General features: G+C 41.1%; 1 protein-coding gene across 1 annotated transcript in view; it reads right to left on the bottom strand.

The window, feature by feature from the left end:
• csnk2a2b (casein kinase 2, alpha prime polypeptide b) overlaps positions 1-14544 on the bottom strand; it is a 19768-nt gene extending 5224 nt beyond the window's left edge. The window contains exons 1-9 of the mRNA XM_061677336.1: positions 13691-14544; positions 13000-13111; positions 11677-11778; positions 9173-9223; positions 9037-9096; positions 8868-8951; positions 3915-4025; positions 1867-1968; positions 1691-1791 (exon numbers count right to left, since the gene is read on the bottom strand). Of these exons, the coding sequence (XP_061533320.1) occupies positions 1691-1791; positions 1867-1968; positions 3915-4025; positions 8868-8951; positions 9037-9096; positions 9173-9223; positions 11677-11778; positions 13000-13111; positions 13691-13794 (827 nt within the window). The 5' untranslated portion in view covers positions 13795-14544. The remainder of the gene's footprint in view (positions 1-1690; positions 1792-1866; positions 1969-3914; positions 4026-8867; positions 8952-9036; positions 9097-9172; positions 9224-11676; positions 11779-12999; positions 13112-13690) is intronic.
• Positions 14545-15207: the final 663 nt, after the last annotated feature.

The following is a 15207-nucleotide window of genomic DNA, read 5'->3' as shown; positions in this document are numbered from 1 at the left end:
AGCGCATTGCAGTTTTTGTAGTAGTACCACAACATTGATGAAACTACTTGGTACATGTGTAATTTAATGCCAACTTTATTATACACTCTATACTCATGTAATCCCACAGTAGTATAACAATTAGTAAGTAACACACGTTTTGCTTATGTAAGGGGCCTCCAGAGCTGCATGAGAATCAACAAAAATGAATAATAAGAAGTAATTTATTTACGTTAGTCTCTTAAAACATACTGGTAACTCCATATTTGAAGATTATGGTAATCTTGTCAAGTTAGGATAAAAGATGGTCATCGTTAAACTGCCCCATTAAAATGGGGCTGTGGAGACTTGATTATGTCAATGTTTCACCTTATTTCATTTGGGACACCGCAAACAGCGACGGAACACACTGACTATACATGCAAAACAACCCCATGTTTCCAAAAAGCCATCATATGTGTTTCTATGACAATCCTTGGACGAGCAACTACAAAGTAAAAGAGAACATTCTGCATTGCTATTTTTTTCAATGTATTTTTTTTGTATGTCCGCTTGTTTTAATCGGGCTACGCTATATATTTTAAACACAAGCACATTCAGGGTTTTCCTAATAGGTAAGGCAACTAACTTTATGACCACAATTATGTCACATTTCAAAGCTGTGAGAGCTTGTGTTGGGTTGTGTTTGGATGTCTTAACTCCCATACGGCCAAGCTTCATTTTTGTGTTTATTTTTTATGTTTGGGTTGTATATGTTTAACTATATGTATCAAGTCACCAACTTTTGCGGAGAAATAATTTTACCTAAGAAACAATTTCATACACAGGAGACCTCAAGGATGAGAAAAGACATTGTTAAAGAAGACATGAGGCAAATTGTTTTCTTCTTACTGGGGGGGTCCTAACAGAAAACAATTGAGAGGCACTGACTTAACCTAACATGCATGTTTCTGGAATGTAGGAGGAAAACCTGAGAACCTGGAGAAAAGACACGCATGCATGGGGAGAACATGCAAAATCTAAACAGAAAGTTCGCACGCAGATTCAAACACAGTACCTGTGAAGGTGAGGCATTTGTGCTACCCACATGCTGAGTGAGAACTTGGACTGTACTGAATAGTGATGGCGAGATAAAGCTCTATGAGGCATCGTAACATTTGAGTCAATTGGTTCGAGTAATGGTTAATTTCTTGATGCTTCATGTGCACACGAAACCACCTGCTGGTCATATGTGTAATCACAGGCCGCTGTATCTTAACCACATACTGGAATGTGTGATGCATTCCATTTTGGCATCTGTTTTGGCTCTCGTCAATGACAATGTATTACAAAATCTTTGACCCAAAAAAATTTACATACAGTGTATAATAAATTATTTTTGAATGTATTTCGTGTGCATAAAATGTTTCAAGTATGGAGTATCATATGATATGTCCGGTTGTGTATATATATAGTTTTTTTTTTCACTTTAAGCAGACAGAGGACTGTGAAAGTGCTTGTGGAACCAGGAAGAAGCCACTGCATTTGCTTGTGTAACTTGGGCAATGGTGTGTATACAACGGGTGAATGTGTTATTTTTTTATTCAGAAATAACTGTTTCTCACCAGTTTTGTTGTTTTAAGTGATTCATTAAAGAGCAGGATTATACAAATCCATTACCCAACACACGCTTCGAAGACTCTGCACATCTCGTAACATCACTAGTACTTACTGTCCAAGCAGATCTTTAAAGCGTGGATCAAGTTCGATGTGGTATTTACGCAGATAGCCGAATAGCTCATCTGTCCCCAGAACCTTGGCAATTCGCACCAGCTGCAAAACGCATCAGTGTTCAAAATTAAGCAAACAACTGATACAATCACTGAAACCCCACGGTGACAATGTTACCTGGTCGTAGTTGTCCTGCCCGTGGAAGAAGGGCTCTTTCTGGAAGATCATACTGGCAAGCATACAGCCCAAGCTCCACATATCTAGACTATAATCATACATCTGAAAGACAAAAATCACCAAACAACACTGTCAATGATGAGGACAGACAGGGAAATTATCCCCATCGTGGCCTCATTTAACAAATTTAGATTCCTGAAGCGCAACCTCCATAGTCAAAAACCCTGAAAATCATACAATTTGGGAATACAGTGGAAACTCAATCAAACGGACTAATAGGGGCGGGGGGTCGTCCGTTATAGCCGATTGTCCGGTACATTGTAGGATTTTTTTTTGTGTGGCCATATGAACCCATATTACTGTACAGTCCAAAATTAAGGGTTTGTACTTTTTTTGTGGCCGAAAACGCCCAGTACAGTACAAAATTATTGTGAATAAATATAGAAAATGTTTGAATAGTTTCAAAATGTATCCAAACTTACCGCTCGTGTGCTTTACGTAGACATTGTTGACATACTCGTCATAGGCGAGTCGCTTTCACGAGCTGTGAAGAATAAGTGCTTCCTATTTCCAACTCGGTTGCCATAGATGAATGGCTTAGCAAAATAAATAAAATTTTAAAAAGTTTATGATTCAAACTGTGACTGGATAGCAAAAATAGCATGTTCCAGACTCCAGACACTTGAGTATCGTATTCCTCTTTGAGCTAACATTGCAGGCAGCCATGTGAGATCTCTCTGTGGCGCAGAGCCCTATGCTAGATATGCTACTATAATATGAACTCCCGCCATCATGCAAGCCATGTGAAAATGTTGCCACATTCAACAAGGCCACCACATAGGCATGGCAGTTAGTTGTATGTAGTCATATTGGCTATCTATGACCCGGAAACGTGTCTCTCAGTCTCTGCCCATATTGAATGATAGCGCGAGTAAACAACAGCCGCCTATTCTGGAACTAACAGACTTTTGTCAATGGCAGTTGAAGTGACAAATGGAAGATATTTTTGGGCACATAATTTGATCTCGACAGTCCGTTTTATCCTAAATATATTACGCGATATATAGGGGTCTGTTTTATCGAGGTTCCACTGTATATATATTTTTTTTACCAACTCAAACGTTAAAAATATATATACAGTGTATATATATATATATATATATATATATATATATATATATATATATATATATATATATATATATATATATAAATAAAAGGAGTCCAACCTTGCCAGATGTCACGCGAGATGTGAGCAAATCATATCAGATTTCAGCTATGTGAACACAAAGGATTAACTCTTCCAGGTCTGTTATGCTTTATGTGATGCCACTATAGAACATACAATTGATGGCAAAGACGAAAAGTGCAATGATAACCACAAACCACAGATGGAACGTCAAAATTGTTAAGAATCTTGCTGCAGAGTGCAAAATGAGCAACATAATAAATTATATATCAATTATTCACACAAATTAATTTTTCAAAGCTAGTGCTAATGTAAATAAACTTACTAGACAACATTTACAATTCCCGCAATATCTATACACCTCTTTGTCTTTGTGTGATGTCATTTATTTTAACACCCCTTTATACTTGTATGGCAGGTAGGAACGTTTAAACATTATTTAAAACACCCCCCGTTAAAAATGTTGTTCCAGCAGTACAATGACCGAAAACATACTGCCAAGGCATCAAAGGAGTGGCTCACAAAGAAGAAGCATGTTAAGGTCACAAAATAGTATCCTGACCTGTGTCATAACCTGCTGCCCAACTACGAGAAACATCTCACCACTGTGCTTGCAAAGTTGCCAAGTACTAAAGTTTAGCACTTTATCAAGTACATTCACTCAAAAAAAAAGTCACTACGTCATTTTGCAACTTTATGTAATAAGAAATATAAAAAATAGATCATTCATTTCTTTTTAAGTGAGCGCAGTCACAAATTCAGCAGGGGCTCAAATAATTATTCCCCCCACTGTATCTCTGTCTGAAAGCATCTCTAAGGACGCCACTGCTGGGACGTGGATGTGTGATGCGTGCGTTACCTGGTAATCCACCAGGAGCTCGGGGCCTTTGAAGTATCGGGACGCCACTCTGACATTGTACTCCTGGGAAGGGTGGTAGAACTCTGCTAAACCCCAGTCTATAAGGCGTAGCTATGGAAACAAACCATTCGTTAAAAGCCTACATTCACACAAAACTGAAAAATACGGAAAGTATTCTACTGTGGTCAGTTAGCTTTCATATTAGGAATGTAACCAAGCCCCATGAGATGCAAGTCCTTACTTTACTTCATGGGATTTATTAACTATGTCACTTCGGGGATGCATTCATGTCTGTTTGTTGCCCCCTGCTGGAAAAGTTGCAAAGTGTACATTTGGGAGCCCAAAATGGTTATTCATCTCACGAGGAGCATTTTGACTAAACAATGAGAATATAATTTTTTTTTTTTTTTATAAACACTTGATAAACATGCTGGCTGTCTTGATGACACAACACCACTCCACATAATGATAATGGCTGATAGCCTTGAGTCATTGTATTGGCAGTGGGAATTTGATGAAGGGAATCAGTTAAAACAATATTAAAACAATCTTTAAATACCTCATATAACACAATGAGGGGTGTTTGGATAAAGCCTTTAGGAATAACCACGCATATAGCCAGTGTTTCTTTGCCCTCTTCTTCCCGTAAATCACTTGACTTGATTTGCCAGATTTCGTCAGCTTTGTCAGATCTTTTATTGTGATGACCTGCACCACGCACTTTAATGCTGGGTAAAAAGTGTAGTCGTGGTCACCAATAGAGAGTGGTGGAACCGAAATTACATCTGCTGTTATTTTAAGGCTCGCCCTCCTACACTATTCACAACATCACCAACAGCAGAGAGAATATTCTCCACAGTGAGTCAAAACGGATGAAGACTGACAAAAACTGCAATAGAACGAGGGGGTGAAACAAAAAAAGGGTTTTAGTCATGTTGGTGTAGCATTTTTTACATTGCTTTTGGCTTTTACTATGGCATGCACTTGATATACGAAAATAAAGTTTCATAATTTGCTCATTGCTTGACTGGCGACCAGCTTAGCGTGTACTCTACATCTCACCCAAAGTCAGCTGGGAAGGTCTCCAGATCATGCGCAACCCAAATAAGGATAAGCAGTAAAGGAAATGAAAATAAAGTCATGCTTGCACCATCAGAATCATTAAAGAATCCACTGGGGGAAAAACCTGCCCCTTCAGTATATCCAGTCAGTCAGCCAACCTCATTTTTGGGCACTCGATATTGTTGAACCTAGACCACACACAGGCCTATGTATGGCAAGCATAATGCATGACAGGCACATAACTTTATCCAGCTCTCGTCTTGTGCTGATATGACGATCAGCCTGAATTATGGTCGATTGGACTCATCAGACCATTGCCCATCAATGCTTCACTGAGGGATTTCCTTAAGGCAACAACTGCCTAATCTAGAGTTGTTTCGCATTGTGTGAAATGATATAAAGCAGTGAGTAGTAATGTGGATCATTTAAGCATTTATTCCCTTAATAACAATCATTCAAGATTTTTATTCCAACCATGTTCTTTTCCAGAATACGGTCCTAATTTCCCTTGCAGGATTTATTCAGTACAGTACTAATAAAGTATGTCTGTCTTTACCATTACTCAGTGGGGTTGGGCATCATTTGAATTTGAGCGATCCCATTCCCGATTCCGGGTCCTCATTTCGATTCCGGTTCCAAACGATCTTCAATTCCGATTCTTTTAGGGGGCTGGGTCAAAAAGGTTTGCATGGTTTAAATGAAGGGTGTCCAAATTATAAACATACATTTTCTTAGCAGTCCGCAGTATAGACTAAAATGAACATTTGACTCGGCGTTCTTTAGAACCAGTATCAATATCAAACATATGAACGAAAAGGCAATGTGTGTGGAACTTACCCAATGGACTTAATATTCATTAATTAATGTTTCAGCTAAAAGTTAAATACAGCATTGTTAGAATAGTTATTTGCAACTGTTTTATCACGTCAAATGGTTTATATGTGAACATTTTAACTTCTTCTTCCTGTTTTAAGTTCGAGGCTTTTATTTTGAAGGGTATGCACTGGAACTCAGTATTTTGGCACAAAAGGTAGCTTCACACGACACTGGTAAATTTTGAAAACGTAAGTAAAACTATACGGCAAGAAAAACAGTAATGAATGGAACCAAGTGCTATAAAACGTTGATTCCTTTACCTACCCACAGATCAGGCACAAGGTTAGTGTTTGTGATACTGTGAGACTACGTTTATGTGAATTTTGTCCAATTCATTGTGATGTAAAGTTGCTAGTTTGACCTTGGTGAAGTTTTATCTCAACGTTAAGCTTGTAATACGACTCATTTCTTTCCAGTATGGTGAAATAATGTATATTTTATTTTTTTGTCTGTCATCAGCTCTTACGTTGGTTTGAGGGCTAAAATAAACGCGAAAAGCCACCAAAAGCCAAGAGTCCACTCCTCCTTTTAACTTGTTAGCTACCTCAATGTTGGCATAGACGTATTTTATGGTTTCACACTCACACTCACCCGAATTATTTCACTGAAGGTCCGCGCAGTGTAGGCTGAGGCTTGGAACAGGAGGCAACCCGTCAGATTTCTACACATCGTGAAAGCATCCTTTGCAGGATATAATTTTATTCCAAGTGTTGCACTGAGGCGACTGGTCATTTATTTTAACAAAGTTAAGACACTTTTGTTTGCCGCCGCCGTTGGGCACAAGCACATCCTTGCGCGCGATCTTCGTTGGTTTTCGAAACTTTTTTCTTCGGTGTCGGCGGACTGTAGACGTCAAAACTGGGAACCGAAATGTTTAAATTTGAACAATTCTGAGAGAACCGGAATGTTAATCCCTGTTCCAATCGGTTCTCGACTCTCGATACCCAACCCTATTACTAAGCAATGATTAATTACACTTTATATAATCCTGTGTGCGTGTGTATTCATCACTGCAGGTCCACAAAAATTGGGACATTGACAACTTTTATCTTTTTGCTGCTAAACAAAACCACAGCGGCGTGGAAATGAAACAAACAAGATGTGCTTTAACTGCAGACTTAACTTTAATTTGAGGGTATTTACATTCAAATCAGTGAAAGGAGTAGAAATTACAACAGTTTGTACAAATATATGTGCCTCCCACTTTTTAAGGGACCAAAAGTAATGGGAAATATGAACAATCATAAATCAAACTTTCACTTTTTAATACTGGATTGCAAATCCTTTGCAGTCAATTCCAGGCTGAAGTCTGGAATGCATAGATGTCACCAGACACTGGATTTCATCCCTGGTTATGCTCTGCCGGGCCTCTACTGCAACTGTCTTAAGGTCCACCTTGTTGTTGCTTGGGGAATTTTCCCTTCAGTTTTGTCTTCAGCAAGTGAAATGCATGCTCAATCCAATTCAAGTCAGGTGACCGACTTAGTCATTACATAATATTCCACTTCTTTGCCGTAAAAAAATATTTAGTTGCTTTCGCAGTGTGCTTTGGGTCATTGTCCATCTGCACTATGAAGCGCCACCCTATGAGATCTGGTGCATTTGGCTGAATATAAGCAGATATTATTGCACAACACACTTGAGGATTCCTCCTGATGCTTTTGTCAGCAGTCGTATCATCAATAAAAAATAAATACATACATACATACATACGACACATGGATCAATGTGATGTTACCAAAGCCTTTCAGCTTTACGAAGGGGGTGACCAGAGCATAAAAAGCAGCTCAATCACATTCACCACAGGGGAAATCTGGCACGTAATTCCAGGGTTGTGGAGTCAGGACACCGTTGGAATCACCACCCAAAGACACCCAGGGAATTGACTCAATGCACTGTGCCTACGGTGTAGGCTTTTTTAGAAGGAAGGCCTTTTGGCGACACGTTCACGGTTGTGGGCTTAAAACGGGCTCAGTAGCCCCAAAGCCAGGGAAGAACTGTACGGAGTCAGTGTTACAGACATAGGCCTGTTGCCTCTCCACATGAGTAGGCAACTAAGTTTGGGGCGTAATAAGTGCCATGAATTCTGACCCAATCATGGCTACCGTAATAAATCAGTATTGGTACTGGGAAACGTACTGTATGTTAACAAAGGTGGATCAGCAAAAAAACAGCACTACGTGTGAGGAAAGCTGTGCGAGATGGGTAGGCTAATTTCAAAGGTGACGTCCTTAAAAAAGTGTCTAAAGACATCCTAGATCCACAGAAGAATATGGAGATGGCCAAAACTGTGAAGGCAACATGCGGGGGATAAGACAGTGAGCCAGGCTGCTTCATTATTCCAATACTAGCCAATAAAACTGGGCACACCCTGGTTAAACCAAGCAAACTATTAAAAGCTCAGGATTTAATCGCAGACAATGAAGTGGTTAAGTTGAGGTTGTAGCCATCATTGTTGGGGTGACTTTGTTTGATGGAATCGATGGAGCTGGGACAGCAGAGGCAAGCCGCTCCCATCAGCAACACCACACAAAAAGGAAAATATTGTGGAGCCACAGAAAATTGCAGGCAGAGAAAATAGCCAGTCCATCATCAGCTCTTGCATTGTGCCGGTGAAGCGCGACTGTGAGAAGCGTTTACAGGCCATACTTAAGGTTCCTTAAGGCCCGGAATTGGAAAAGTGTTAAAATTCTGTTTTCAACCGCATTACGGTCAGGAAAAGGAAAATGCGATCTAATGTAAAATCTACTGTGAAACAACATCAATGAAAGCTTTATTCTCTGCAGGTTCAGTGAGTACTACTCCTATTTTAGTACCAGTGTGTGCCCTTCATAGTCTCTGGGAAGAGAAGTCTGGTAAAGTATCCCAGGAAAAGAGACCAGAGCTTTGTGATGACCACGGCCAACAATGATACACCGCGACAAAGCAGCATTAAAATGTGGTCCCCCTGGCATGGAGTGAATGTGTGTGTGCGTGCGCACGTGCGTGTAATTAATAGGACAAGACACTGCCTACCTTTCTCAACTGGTGGTCGATCATCACATTGTGGGGCTTGACGTCACGATGCATGATTCCCATGCTGTGACAGTAGTCCAGGGCCTGACACATGGAACATTAATGAACATGAATGAATTAATGTAAATATTATTAAAAATAAATAAATCAAATCAAATCAAAATCTTACCTTCAGTAGTTCATACATATAAAAACGGATATCATAGTCAGTCAACTTCTGGTACAACTCCTGCGGAGGGGGAACAAATCCGTACTTTGAAAATATTTCAACATTGGCCAACAGTACAATAGACAACCATTTTTACCTTGAAGTCTGTGTTATTGATGCATTCAAAGACGAGTGCTGGAGTTCTGGACTGTGACGACACGAGAAGCACAGATGGACAAAGAAAGTATTTAGTGCAGAAATATCATACATAGTATTAAAGAGAACAGAACTTGGTGGTTCAACCCTACAGAGATTAACAGGAAAAACGGCGTATGAAAGAAACCAATAGATCTTGCCCTTCATGAACTAGGAATTTCTTCTCCGGAACGTCCAGATATCACATATTTTTAAGGTCAAATGAAGAAATCTGATCTGAATTTGTTTCAGTTTGAAGTTGAAGGCATTGCTGTAATAAATTCCGCCACATTTTTGTAAAACACTAAGCAAATTTGTATTGTAGACTGATTACCTCAAGTAGCTTTGCAGTGATGGGAACATTGCACCAATAGTGGCATTGAGTGCGACGTTACAGAACAGATACACAACAAGTGCCAAACCACTAACTGACAATTTAAGCACCACAGTGGAACCTTGTGTCTCGTATTAGGACTGCAAATAAATATTATCTCTTTGGCAAAGGCATTCCGGGATTTAACAATTTTGCCCGAACAAAGATGATAATGCTCCATTTTGATCGACACTGTCAAAGGGGTATAAACAATATCTTTATGACTGTGGTTGCAGTTTGCAGGGGTGTGTAGTGTAATGTAATGCTTACAGTAGGATACTTATAGCTGTTTCTCATATTTTGACTCATCCAACTCAATGAGTTGACCAAATTTAAAGGTCCCGTATGTTGCCAAACCAATAGTTTCTAGTATTTGGGATCTAATATAGTCTCTATGGTGCCTCAGTAAACACGTGAAATATGAATTAAAATTGTCCACGCATTCCCGAGTTCCAGATGTTTTTTTTTTTTTTTTTTTTGCCGAGAGGCCTGAAATCTGGCCATTCGAATTTGTCAGGCTTATCTACGTCACTAGCGAAGATCTCCGCCTACCTCTCCACTCCCGAGCCAGCGCTGTCAACATAACAAACACGTATGCTTTCACAAGTGGGTCTTCTACACAGAGGCAGCCAATCAGAGGAAAGAGGGTGGTCTCAGCCAAATATGGACAAAGTGGATACACAACTTGTCAAACAGAACTAGCTGTTAGAGGGGCCTTTTCTGGACACTCGTATGACAAAACCAAGGTGGGTTTTTTTTGTTTTTTGTTTTTTTAAATGAAATTGACACTTTTATATTGAATCCATGTTAGAGAGTCACTCAATGGAGGTCTAAGACAGTTGAGACAGTTCTACACAGCGGTCATCGAATCAGTCCTGTGTTCTTCCATCATAGTCTGGTTTGGTGCTGCTACAAAAAAGGACAAAGTCCGACTGCAACGGACAATCAAAACTGCTGAAAGGATTGTCGGTACCCCCCTACCCACCATTGAGGACTTGCACGCTGCCAGAACTAAGACAAGGGCGTGCAAAATCCTCTCGGACCGTCTGCACCCCGGTCACCAGCTCTTCCAGCTCCTTCCCTCAGGTAGGCGCTACCGATCAACGCAAACTAGAACTAGTAGACATTCCAACAGCTTCTTCCCTCTTGCGATCAACTTCTTAAACACCTAACCTATAATTCCATTACAACAAGCTGGAATTTTTTTTACTTGAGTTCGTTGTCACATTTCTGTGGGGCCAAATATGTATTACTCGTGCACTCACTGTAGTTGTCTCGCCATGCTGCACTATTTGCATATACTGGCCACTCATGCCAGAGTAGCATCTGCTCCATTTGCACACTGATTGAGGAGTATCTGTAACATTTGCACCACCAACACTGTCCCAGATGATCGCACTACTCGTCACTTTAAACCGCATACACTCCTTGAAGTCTCAGCGCCCTTTGCACAATGGTCATTGCACCGGACTATTGCAATATTAGTCATTCGAACTGCTCTAAGTGCTAGAGGACTCTGCATCTTTTTGCACAATTGTTTTTTGTCAATATCTTTATGTCTCCAAAGTGTTCTGTAAATTGACTGTCTGTTGTACTAGAGCGGCTCCAACTACCGGAGACAAATTCCTTGTGTGTTTTGGACATACTTGGCAAATAAAGATGATTCTGATTCTGAAATAGCCAAAATATGTGACCTTTAAGGTAATCAGGGCATTAAAATCTGGCAAACATATGCTAACCTTGCAGCCAGGGTAGACTAGTCTCATATACAGTATGAGAAATGATAAGAGGTTTCAGTCTTATAAATACTATAATCTCAAATGCCAAAACAGACCAATGAGCTACCAGAGCCAGCAGCTATCGAAAAGATTAATACAGCAAACTCGCAAGCCATAGCAGCAGTTGTATTAAAACGAGTCTACATTTTGTCATTAAAAGAAGCTTTTACTGGATGGGAGGGAAAAGGCAGACATGATTTGTCCAATCACCAAGATAACATGGTTTAAAATCCCCAATTAATCCACACGATTGCGCTCAATGTTTACACTCAATGGATATGATGACATTTGATACACTTTCATCAGTTAACGTACCACAGGATCTTTAACTGTATCCACCAGACGGATGATGTTGGTCCCACCTCGCAGGTTCTCCAGGATCTTGATCTCACGCTTGATCTTCTTTTTCTTAACAGGCTGCGATGTGATGTGAGATGGGGAGAAAAAAAACCAATGACATCACAAAGTTCTCCCACATGTCACTTTTGACTCCTGATGCTGAATCTGCTGATTCAGCTCGCCTGCCTCTGGTCTGCATGCTTCAGCATTATTCTGTCAGTCTTAGCACAGAGACAACTATTGCAGCAACAATGCAGTTTACATCTAGGAAGTATAAATTTAATGCTGTAAACAAGCATGCTGCTTCTTTTACAACCATTTAAACACTGAAAATTTCAGATTTATCCTGCTATATCTCAACAATCACACTTCATAGTAAGACTGGGCAATAAATCTTATTTTTTTAATTGCTGGCATCGGTACTTCAAAGTGCCTCCACTGCTTGCCCTAAACATGGATGGGAACAGAGTGGAGCTACTTTGCAAAAGCATGGTCAACGTGGCCAATTTAGCCACTTTGTCATAATTTTTATCACCCTTCCAACCCCTCTAGCAAATATTTTTTAAAGAAAAATGACAGCATGACCGGAACCATTTTCACATTGCGTTTTGTATGACAAGAAAGGTCGAAGGCAATCGCAGAGTCAATAATATTGAATATGACGAAAGACGCGGTGCCCATTTATACATTGCGGGAGTAATAATTTATAAAATTCGGGCATCGCACAAACCTTCAGAGTTTATACTGCATGTCATTCAGTCTCCCCAGGATTAATTTTGCACACGTTTTGCTTTGTCTTTTTGTGACAAGTGTTCCGAAAGGACACACGTTAGAAACGGGGCCACCAACTTTTTGTAACTGAGAGCTACTTCTCTGGGTCTGGATTAATTCAGACCAGTTTGATACACACTTCTGAAATAATAAATTTGCTCAAATTACCTTTAATATTTTATCACTCTGTTTTTATTAATTAATTCTAATCAATTATGTGAAGACACTGATCATGTTAATGATCTCTCGCAAAAAATTTGGAAAGTGATAAATATCAATATGAAACACTGTATTTCGATATATCTCTGCCAGTGTCACTGGGGCCTACGTTGTGCCTAACGTTGGTGACCCCTGACTAAGAAAGCAGTTGAACGTAAGAAGAGAATAATATACAGATGCTGCATTCAGGAAGCAGACTGACAGATTCACACATTGCCCCAATACTTGAGCGCAGCTTCATCACGTACGTCATTATCAAAGTCAAAGAGAGGGGGTTGTGCTTTGCTCATTAGGTTGAGACCTGCTCACCTTCAGAATCTTGACCACCACCTTCTCATTGTTGGTGATGTTTATGGCCTCGAAGACTTCACTATACTTCCCTCTGCCCAGTTTACGCACCAGCTGGTAGTCCTCCTGGTTGCTATGGGGACAGACAGAGAATCTGTGCAAGTGTGTGTATGAAAAAGAAGAGTGAAAAACATATCTTCAGCTCTGTTGATAAGTCTGTCCATTATGTTTCTGTACTGCTTGTCCTCATTTGGGTCACGGGCCAGCTAAAGCCTATCTCAACTGACTTGTTAAATGTTATTAAAGTTTTTTTTTTTTTTTTACTCAATATAATCTCACAAGCAGTTACCGCTTTACTTGAAGTGAGGGTGCAGGGGACAATGCCTTCCCTAAGAGCGCCTTGACAGTAGCCAGAGAGCAGACTGGCATCTCTCCAACAACTAGTTGCCATTTCTACATTGTCCACAGCGAGACTCGAAACTGTGACTATATTTGCAAAAAAAAAAAAAAGTACTTCAAAGGATATATCTGGCAAGGACGGTGAGATACTGTACTTACTATCTCGTTGTCATCACACCCTCGCAGCTACGAGTGTAATAATAGACACTCATCCACACTTTGCCCAAAAAAAAAAGGCAGCCATTATGTGCAGTGTTCAGGCATCACATGCAAGCTATTAAAGCAAACCGCAGTTAAGAAGAAATGTCCTCACTTCCAGTTGGGCACGTGGGCCTCGTAGTCCCAGTAATCCCGGCTCTTCAGTGTGTTGACATCATCGTACACGCGGGACTTGCTACCGGCCACCGGACCCGGCATGGCGAGACCCGTGGCTCGCGGTCACGCAGAATCTGGAGTGGGTTCCGGTTTCAGACCAAATTGGAAGTATGGGATTTTCACTCCTGGGTGGGTGCGCGCTGGATAAATAGGCCCGCTAGCTTCCGTCTGCACCAAGAGAAGGGAAAAAGGGGAACGGCTGGAGAGGACTTCAAATGCCGGCCGTGCCACTCTCCTTCATCGGATTGTATCAAGCAACGGCCCCGATGGGGCTGAGAATGAAAGTCGAGGTTCCGGAGAGGAGCGACGAGGCATCGGGGTGATGAGGTAGAAAAGGAAGCGGCTTCGAAAGTGCTGTTGGAAATTTCAACACAGCTTCGTTAAAAGTGACGGGCTACTCTCGAACTGCGGGCCCTGAATATAAAACGTTAGTGGAGTAAAGCGATCCGTTTCCTGTGCTAAATGGAGGGCAGTAAGCCCTCTGTCGTCCGGTGTTCGCTGTCAACCAAGTGTCGTTACCGATGTTGTTAGCTAACGTTAGCAAGCGATGCTACTTGAGCGCGGAGATGTCGCCCAGACGAGGAGCGCTCGCCGCCGTGCACCACCCGCAGCGGATCTCGCGTCATGGGCGGCCAGCTGCGCGGGGAAATGGCGCCTCGAGAGTCCCCCCGGGACGAGACGGCGACCGAGGAACCGTGTGGGTCTTCTGCGGCCACAGTCCTCCCCGGTCGAGAGCACACAGGAAAGGGGAGCGGATTGAGAGTAAAGAGACGTGAGAGCCACCCGGAAGTGAAAGCCGCTGGCTGCCGGGGTGAAGACGAGGACCGCACTGACCGGCTCTGCTGCTGTGACACAGCGACCCCTTGTGACGAGGAGCGTAAATCTCCCAGAATGAGTTCTGGAAAACAGTGTAGCCCCGCATACTCGCGGTTCGACACCCGCGGATTCACCTATCCGTTGATTTGAAAACAAACAAAAAAAAACACTTTTTTTCTTCGTTTTTTTTTTCTCCGCCTATTGAAGAATATTGGGTTGGTTTATAATGGCCGTCAATTATCTGCAGATTTTCACTGTTTGCAGTCCAGTCCCTATACCCTGCGAATAGCGGGGGTTCACTATACAGTGGTGTGCTGCCTTAATTTACGAGTTTCGATCGTAACTCAATTTACATGCAAATCAAATCAATGTTCCCCAATAAAATTAACTGAAATTAAGCAAAGCAAAGCAAATTTATTTATATCGAGCATTTCATAAAGAAGGTAACTCAATGTGCTTTACATGATTAAAAGCATTTAAAAATAAAACAAACAAACAAAAAAAAGTACGGCCTAAAAAACAACCCCAGCCTAACACATTTTTATGTGTTTTTAATGAAGTAAAAGAGCACAGTATTGTCCATCCATTTTCTTCCGCTCATCCAAGGACAGGTCGCGGGGGCAGTAGCTCCAGCAGGGA

The sequence above is a fragment of the Phycodurus eques genome, chromosome 5 (assembly GCF_024500275.1).
Source record: "Phycodurus eques isolate BA_2022a chromosome 5, UOR_Pequ_1.1, whole genome shotgun sequence".
NCBI lineage: Eukaryota > Metazoa > Chordata > Actinopteri > Syngnathiformes > Syngnathidae > Phycodurus > Phycodurus eques.
The sequence above is the reverse complement of the archived record's forward strand: the minus strand, read 5'-3'. Positions and strand labels throughout refer to the sequence as shown.